This window comes from Monodelphis domestica, chromosome 4, assembly GCF_027887165.1.
Source record: "Monodelphis domestica isolate mMonDom1 chromosome 4, mMonDom1.pri, whole genome shotgun sequence".
Classification (NCBI taxonomy): domain Eukaryota; kingdom Metazoa; phylum Chordata; class Mammalia; order Didelphimorphia; family Didelphidae; genus Monodelphis; species Monodelphis domestica.
Window position 1 is genome coordinate 141781032 of NC_077230.1, and position 8544 is coordinate 141789575.

Below are 8544 nucleotides of genomic sequence, written 5' to 3' on the forward strand. Positions count from 1 at the left end.
CTAAGGTAAAATTAACTGGACGATGAGATAAAACTATTTTCAGGATGTTTGTTGTGTCTTGCCTAAGATATTTTTCAGACTAAGAAAAGTTTCAAGGTTTCAACCAGAAAGAAATATAGCACTCAGATTGGAGCATTTTCCCTAAATTTACCAAGACATATTTTATATCTGGACACCACTCCTTTAAAATCATTGTTTTTAAGTCCACTTAAATTTTTAAAAGACTTTCCTTACTTTGTTAACCCATTTAACTTTCCAATGCCATAAAATGTAAGCACTCTAAACTGTGTCTGTATATTTTTCATTCATAGAGCTTTATTTATATTTAATTAAACTTGTGGAGGATCACCATCAAATGATCACAGTTCTGTAAAGTTTCTCAAGTGATTTTTATTGCAAGGTCTGATCAGAATGATAGATACTTAATTTTAATAAATGGCCCTTTGTGCTCTCTCTCTCTCTCTCTCTCTCTCTCTCTCTCTCTCTCTCTCTCTATATATATATATATATATATATATATATATATATATATATATATATACACACATACACACACGCATTTCCAACAAACTTCCTTTTTATTTCATTCCATTCTTTTCCAACTCCATCTTCTGCTTGGTCTTCTATTATTCCCCACCCCTTCCCATCCATTATACTTCAAATCATTAATATACTCTCACTTTCAGGGTGGTGAAATGAGAATTACCTCATCTCATCTTCATTTTTCTTTCTTTTCCTACTCCCTTTGCTTTTATCCCATTTAAGATACATGGTGTCAGAAGAGACAGAAGCAAAGCTCTGAGAGAATCTAGAGTTCAAATTATTAAGAGAACTGACAAGTTTAAAGCCATGTAAGAAAACTCTATATAAAGTTAAATAAATTTCTAGATCATTCCCCTGGGTGCAATCAGGGATTCAGAGGAGAATATAACTAATATCTGGACTGTGGCATTCACATAGATTTTCTTCAATGGTTTTCTCCATAGAATAAAAAAGCTCAAAGTTAGAGATGATAATTTTGAAATATGCTTCCAAATATCATGAGATCTAAGAACTGAACATATACTAAGGGAAATTCTCTCAGTCTCTTTTCTTTCAACATTTGACATTTTTAAATACAATGCTTTTTAAGTCTTAATTTTAATCAAATAATACTTTGATATGATATGACATGGTGGTATGATGAATTGATTGATTCTAAGTGAAACTGATTTATTAATCTCTTTTGGCTGGTATGATTTACAATGATGGTTCCTCTTTAAGAAGTGATGTAGTCTAACCAGATTTGACAATGAGCAATACTTCTTATTTTCTTAATTTAATCCTTCATTCAAACCAATATAACTGGGAGATGAAAAGTAAATATAAATCCTTAATTATAATGGAAATTAATAAATACAACAATGAATTTCAAGTATAGCTTTGCAAGATATCAAAACTCATGCTACAAATATGCAGAGTGAGGGAGCAACGCATCAAATGGATGATAAAGTTGACATTTCTTTAAATCTAAAAAAAGTTTAGCAAACTGTCTATAGATCAATATACATTTAGAGAGCATGAGAAAAGCTACAAGTTCTCTGGTGTGAAGCTAACTCATTGAAAACACATTGGCAGTTCAGAGATATCCAGGTGTCTGAACTGTTCCTAAAGGACAATGAAATAGTAAGCCAGTTCCATAAGTTCTTTCACATTAACCTTTTTCTGCATCTACCTTCTTATAGCTTCATATTTTCTTAGTGCCATATGTCATGTTAAGCTATATATATTGGCTCTTTTAAAAACAGCCAGATTTCTGTTTTCCCCTACTTAATATGACCTATTCCCTTTTGTTCTAATAACTGGTTGTGACACCTTGAGTTCCTTTCTAAAAGGTTTATTATAGCAAATAAGCATAGCAAAATAATCTATCCTTGCCTTGACTATTTTTAATTATTCAAATAAATTTGATTGGCTATACAAAGGTACAATGATTGACTTGTAGACAAAAATAACAGGTTGTTTTAAACATTAGATTACTACATGAACTATAGAGATATGAATAATAATATTTATCATGTCTATCTTCAGGTACAGAGCTAACCTGGATATATATCATATATATATATATATATATATATCACACATATATATATAATTGCATATATGATCACATTTATTTAGTATGTGTTCATACGTACACAATTACACATATAAACAAATACAAAAATATCCATGGCTTTAGTTCTACACTGAAAAGAACATTCTTGAGTTTTTTTAGTTACATAGTTCAAAAGAAACTATCTAGTTTGGAACTCAACATGTTTAACTTTTTTTTTTATTAATTCTTGATCTCTATAGACATTTAATCCCATCACCTTGGAAACAGCCACATTCTCATAAACACAGAAAACACCAAATTTCCTGATCTCAATGAGGCCAACACTTTCTCATTAAAAGATTCTACTATAAACAGCCCAACACTAGGATCCACTAATGACATTCTTTATTTTTTTTAGTTGGAAAACAGAATTTGGAGAGAGAGAGAGAAAGCAAAACAACAACTTCCTTCTGTTGCCTAACTTTGGTCTAGTTTGACCAAATTTCCTAATAAAGGTAAATTCCTGATCTTCGAAGTTTGAAATATTACTGTTTCCCATAAAAACTTGTACCCTAGTCCTCATTAGCATACTAGTGTCCTATTTCCACATCAACTCTAAAACAAGTTAAAACAAGTTCAGAAGTTATCTCTTAGAGGTTGTAGTCTGGATATGGAGTCATTTGAAATACATGGCTGAGATCTTTATAAAAAATGATTATTAATAGAAGATGTAAAACAACATGCTATACATCCTGAAGGACTGTATACTAAATCTACTACTGGGCACAGTAAATGTCTTGTGTGGATATGTTATGAACTCTATATGCTCTGGATGCTAACAGTAGGCTGGATAAAACCATCACAATTAATGATGTCTGTGTTCTTTCTTATAACAAAACAATATTTTTAGTCAATGCATAATTGCCTTCATACAAACACAGTTATTAGATCACTCAGTGCTATATTTTTCCTATTTGCTTGCTGTTGGTTTATAGTTTATCTCTTTTTCTAATTAAACAAAAAGCCCCCCCCATTATCAGTCACTGAGATTAGTTTAATGATAAGGTGATGGGTTTATAAGTTATCCTATTCTGCAACTTTAGAGTTACCCACTATTGAAAACACTCTCAAGCATGATGCTTGCTTCATTTTTTCCCAGCATCTATTGCCAAAGGATATCAAACTTCCACAAAGATGGTTGGCTTTCCAAATAAAAAGTTTTGCCCAAATCCACCTTTATTCTGCACTCATTTTCCCTCCCCCCCTTGAAACTTGGACCACTAACAAGCTATTGGACCTAAAACAAGAATAAAACGCCAGATAGGAAAGCCGCTGCGCTACCTAGTGAGTTTGGCATCTCAAGGTAATAGAGAGCCTGTGTTGCCAGGTTCCAACCTATGAAAAAGGGGGCCAGAAGTTTAGAACCCTTTCTGGTAGTGCCTTTTCCCCATCTGGGTTCGAAGAGCAATTGCTTTAAATCTTGGAAACATAGATCTCTCTGGGAAGTCGGTTCCACTAACACTATGCAGAAAAGGACGCTAAGCTGTCAGCAGTAGCTCCCCCACCCCCCGCCTTTTTTTTTTCCCCACCTTCCCACCTAGGCTGGTTGCAGCAGGTAAGGAAGTTCAATGTAGTGTTAAGTTGAGGAAGGAAGCGCACAGAAGCGCCTAACGCGGAGGAGGCTGGTGAGCCCTCAAAGACTTGCAGTGCATCAGTGCCTAGCAATAGGCAGCGAGAGGAGCTTCTTTAAGACGCGGAAATCTGATGCTAACATCTGCAGCGTTCATGTACACGGTTGGTAACGCGCTACGAGGTCCAAACGCTCTCAACTGAGCAACATCGGAATCGCTTAGCAATATTTAAAAATAAAATAAAATAAAGATTCCTACTGCTTCATGCCTCGGACACCTGGCTTTAAACCACTATCATTGGGGGAAGGGGGGACTGAGAGGGGGATAAAAGAAAAAAATATATACACAACAACAACAAAAAACAAAAACAAAAACAAAAACCCCAAACAAAACCAAAAACAGTGCACCTTAGCAAACCATGTCCCGTGCAGTGGGGCTGCAGGACCCAAGTTTCCCAATCACTTCTCTTCTAGCATAGCTTAGTAGAAAAGCAGGGTGAGAGACCAGGAGAGAAGGGGAGGAAATCATAATAAAGTATTCTCCTTACCTCGATCGGCTCCCACGGTCAGCACTTTAGCAATAGGCAATAATCCCGAGATTGTGACTAAGGCTAAGAGAAACTCAGACATTGTTGTTGCCGGGTAAGGCAGCCTGCGCTCGGGGTTGCTTGGCTGCACTCTCGGCCAGGCAGAGGCAGCAGTACTGAGCCCGGAATGGAGCAGCGTCATTTACAAATGTCACTGGAAATTCTTCTGCTAAATGAGCCCAGCCGGTCTGCCTTCTCCCTGCTTTCAGCAGGATTTGGAAGGTGTATGGATGTGTGTGTCTGTGTGTCTGTGTGTGTGCGTGTGTGTGTGAAAGAGAGAGATTGTGTGTGTATGTGCGTGTGTGAGCCGTTTGTGTGTCTTGACTTTTCAATGCAGAGTACGTCTGATCTTACATCACGCAAGAGGGGCAGTGAGAGATGCCAGAGGATGGGAATTCACTGATTAATCACAGAATCTACCATACACCCCTTTGCTGTCCACATAAATCACATCTATTACTTAGTAAGAGGCATTTAACACAACAGGAAAATACCACAGCAAACTGAAAGCACTACAAATCACAATTATTCGCGTCCTCTTGAAGGGAAAGTAACTCCATGCCGTTCTGTAGGGATTTGAGTATTTAGAAAAGGAGGAAATTTCTGCATTGGATAGAGAAAGCCAGCCTCTCCGCTCCACATTTAGCAGCCAGTTCGGAATTATCAGCTAGATCATTCGGAGGCTCTCTCTTCTGGAAGTAGATCTGTCTCCCTTTCTCTAGTGAAAGCGTCATTCTTAAAAAGGAGGAGCAGTAAGCTAAGTAACTTAAGCCTTCTCATAGGCAAATGGTTTTCTCTGCTAAAGACATAATTAAAACGTTTTGTAAAATACACTTTTAACTTTTACCTGCAATAGCCCTATGGGCAGAGAAGCATAATTCAGTGACTCAGCAAAAGAAATAATTAAAAAATATATGATACTCGAGTCATTAACCATTGTTTAATAGCATGAAGATAGAATCATCAAACTATTAGTTTCTATAATTAAGCAATAGTCAAAGAATTGGTAAGGATCATTTGGCATTGTGTTTATCTTTTAAAAAGACAATCTGAGAAGCAAACTATTCCCAATTTTTATATATTTTCCTTCTAATAATTCCAGGGATTTTTTTTTTTTGCTTTCTATAAACTCCATTAAAATGAGCCATTGGAATATTAAGCACTGACATTATTAACTCTTAAGTGTACTATGAGCCTTGGTAGATATACAGATGACTATCTAACTATCTAAATTTTAGACTTCATTATGTAAACTGAGTAAGGGGTTTAAATAGCCCAACAGTTCAAAGATGATATTTTGTTCAGTGCCCGTTTCAGGATTTTTTATGTTGTCTAGAATAAAAGTGAATGGCAATTTTACACTAAAGTCTGAAAACCTAGAAGGAGATTGAGAGAAAATTGAGAGAATATACAAATGAAATAAAACAATAGGATTTTTTTTAAATTAGAGAAAGGAAATTAACAACATTATCTTCATTTCATTTGCTGAGTATCAAAATGGAACCTTGAAGTATTTACTAAAAAGAGTAGAACTACTAAAGAAACTTCAGATGCACTATAAAGTAACACATAACTTTATAGAACTAAAGAAAAGAGGAGCAATTGAATGCTTGAATAGACAGGGAGAATAACTAGGTGGCCTACTATGTTTCTTCATTTATAATTGTTAATAATCTATATAATTATATCTTTATTCATGATTATTCTCTGTATAAAAACATAATTTGTGCCAATAACTATTTCAATAATTTACACTTTTATTTTTCACTAAGTCTAAGTGTTTAGTGTATATAGTATAAGCCTGGAGGTGCTTCATTATAAGTAAAGAAATAAGCTTAAAAACATAATTTATTTTACATAGAATTTATTTTGTGTACATTAGTTTTTTTTCACAAAATTGCATTCAAAATGAGTGGAATAGGTTTACATCACTTAGTGATACTAATGAATTCAGTCTAGTATAAACAGGAGAAGATAGAACCTTTAGGAGAAAGTGAGTATGATTGTAATAAGAGGGTCATAAAGAATTCTCTATAAGAAAATTTCCCAATCTGGTTTAGTTTGTGATATGCCTGTGAACTTATTCTATATAATGAACACTTTGGGTACATTTATTTGTCCCTGAATCCCTATCTGGGCATCCACTGAAGTAGGCATCTGTTCATACTCTGCCCTTAAACCCTGATTCTTAACTATTTCATAAATTCACCCACCCTTCTTTTTTCTATCTCTGCTTCAGTTATTGCTACTTCTATTCACTTTTGAAAAGTTGATAATGGGTAAGTGAGGAAACCCATAAATGACCAGCAAAGCCTTCATATACACTGCAGTCAAATGTTACAAGGTGTAGGTAAATGAATTAAACTTCATTTTTCCTTATCTGCCATATGTACACTGGGGTCCCTAAGTTATTTGTATTAACTATACGTGGAGAAAGACTACATAAAGATAAAGTCATAACTATCAGAAAATTCATATTAATATATGTGAAATGCTATATGCTAGGTTAAACTGCCAGTATCAGAATTTTTGGGGTAGTAGATAGTCGATAGAATGCTAGGTATGGAATAAAGAATACTCACATTCCTGAGTTCAAATCTGACCACAGTCATTTACCAGTTGTGTGACCCTGGGCAAGATGCTTAGTCTTATTGTCCTAAATTTTCTCATCTGTGAAATGAGGTGCAGAAGGAAATAACAAATCACTCCAGTATCTTTGCCAAGAAAACCCCAAATGGGGTCACAAAGAGATGGATTTGAATGAATAACAGCAACAAGAACAATAGAATAATTGAATTAGTCAACTGCAAAAACCATTGTTAAATGATTCAGATGATATTTAGTAGGCTAGTGCTCTATTTTCCTGAATAGAAGGAAGGTAGTTATATACATACATACATATATATGTACATATATATGCTGTTTAAAATGTCTGCCCAGAATAATAAATTTATAAAGTAAATCAACTTAAATTAACACATGCCAAATAGGCATCCATAAGTAATATAGGTATAGGGCTTATTGTAGCACTATATAATATTATTGATAGGTCCTTAGTTTTTAAATATATGCTATCATGACAATAAAAAGTGAGCTTTAATAGTTGCTTTTCTTAAGATTATATGAATCACTTACCTATTTTCTACAAAGAAAAGGTCCAGGACAGCTCCAAGAGAATCATGATGAAAAAGGATATCTACTGCCATAGAAGGAACACAGTCTGAATGCAGAATGAAACTTATCATTTTTCACTTTGTTTCCCCCATTTCTGCCAAGCATTATGGTAAACCACTGGAGATACAAAAAGAGGCAATATACAGTCCCTGTCCCAAAGGAATTCACAATCCAATGCTCAACAAGCCAAAAAAATGTATAGACATGGTATATCCATGATGCATAGGAAATAAGAAAAAAAGTTAAGGCCCTAGAAGTAAGAGAGTTTGGGAAAAGCTTCTAGTAGAAGATAGGATTTTAGGTGTGACTTGAAAGAGAACATGAAAGACAAGAAGGGAACATGAGAAGAGAAAGAGTGCTGAGCAAAAATGACAGCCAAAGAAAATGCCCATGGCTGAAAGATAGAGTGTCTTCTTCATGGAAAATCAAAGAGGTTAGTATCACTGGACTGAAAAGTTAATGACAGAAAAAAATAGTATAAGATTATTGGAAAGTTATCTGGGGTTTAAAAGACTGGATAAGGAAGAATTTTCAATACCAAAAAGACTTTGTATTTTATCTTAGAGGTTATCACAAAAGAAATACACATAAAATTGATTAACTTTAAAGTGCATTATAACAGCTAGTATTATAATTGTTGTTCATAATGGTGGTGGCAGTAGTAGTAGTATCAGGCACAATTAGTGCACTCTTTGGTTATATATATTTTATATACTGCCTAGACTGGAAATGCAATGGTTATTTGTGGATCTCATTCTTATACTGTTTCTCCTGGATGTTTAAACCTACTTGAATGTTTTATTTGTTCCCTAACTTGGACCAGTTGTCTTCTCTTTAAACAGGCTGGTGTCCCTCTGCTCTCAGGGGTTTAATATATTGGTGATGAAACAGTGTGGCCAGCTGATAAAATCTGACTGGCTTTTAGCTCTATATGGACTCGGGACTAGAACTCAAGTGATCCACCAAAATTATCCTCTGCAACCCAACTATAGATGTTTACTTTAAGGTCCAGTTCATTGGTAGATTTTTAAACAGATATAAAGAATTGACCTACAATTTTTTTCTGTGTATGT

The 8544-nt window shown here is 34.7% G+C and overlaps 1 protein-coding gene across 4 annotated transcripts in view; it reads right to left on the minus strand.

Annotated features, from left to right (window-relative positions):
• Positions 1-5026, minus strand: part of LRP1B (LDL receptor related protein 1B) — a 2480145-nt gene extending 2475119 nt beyond the window's left edge. For 2 of the 4 annotated variants that reach the window (XM_056797188.1, XM_056797186.1), the window contains exon 1: positions 4259-4965. In XM_056797188.1, the coding sequence (XP_056653166.1) occupies positions 4259-4439 (181 nt within the window). In that variant the 5' untranslated portion in view covers positions 4440-4965. Of the gene's footprint in view, positions 1-4258 lie in introns of all 4 variants that reach the window. The other 2 variants (XM_007494117.3, XM_056797187.1) reach the window with 2 other exon arrangements.
• Positions 5027-8544: the final 3518 nt, after the last annotated feature.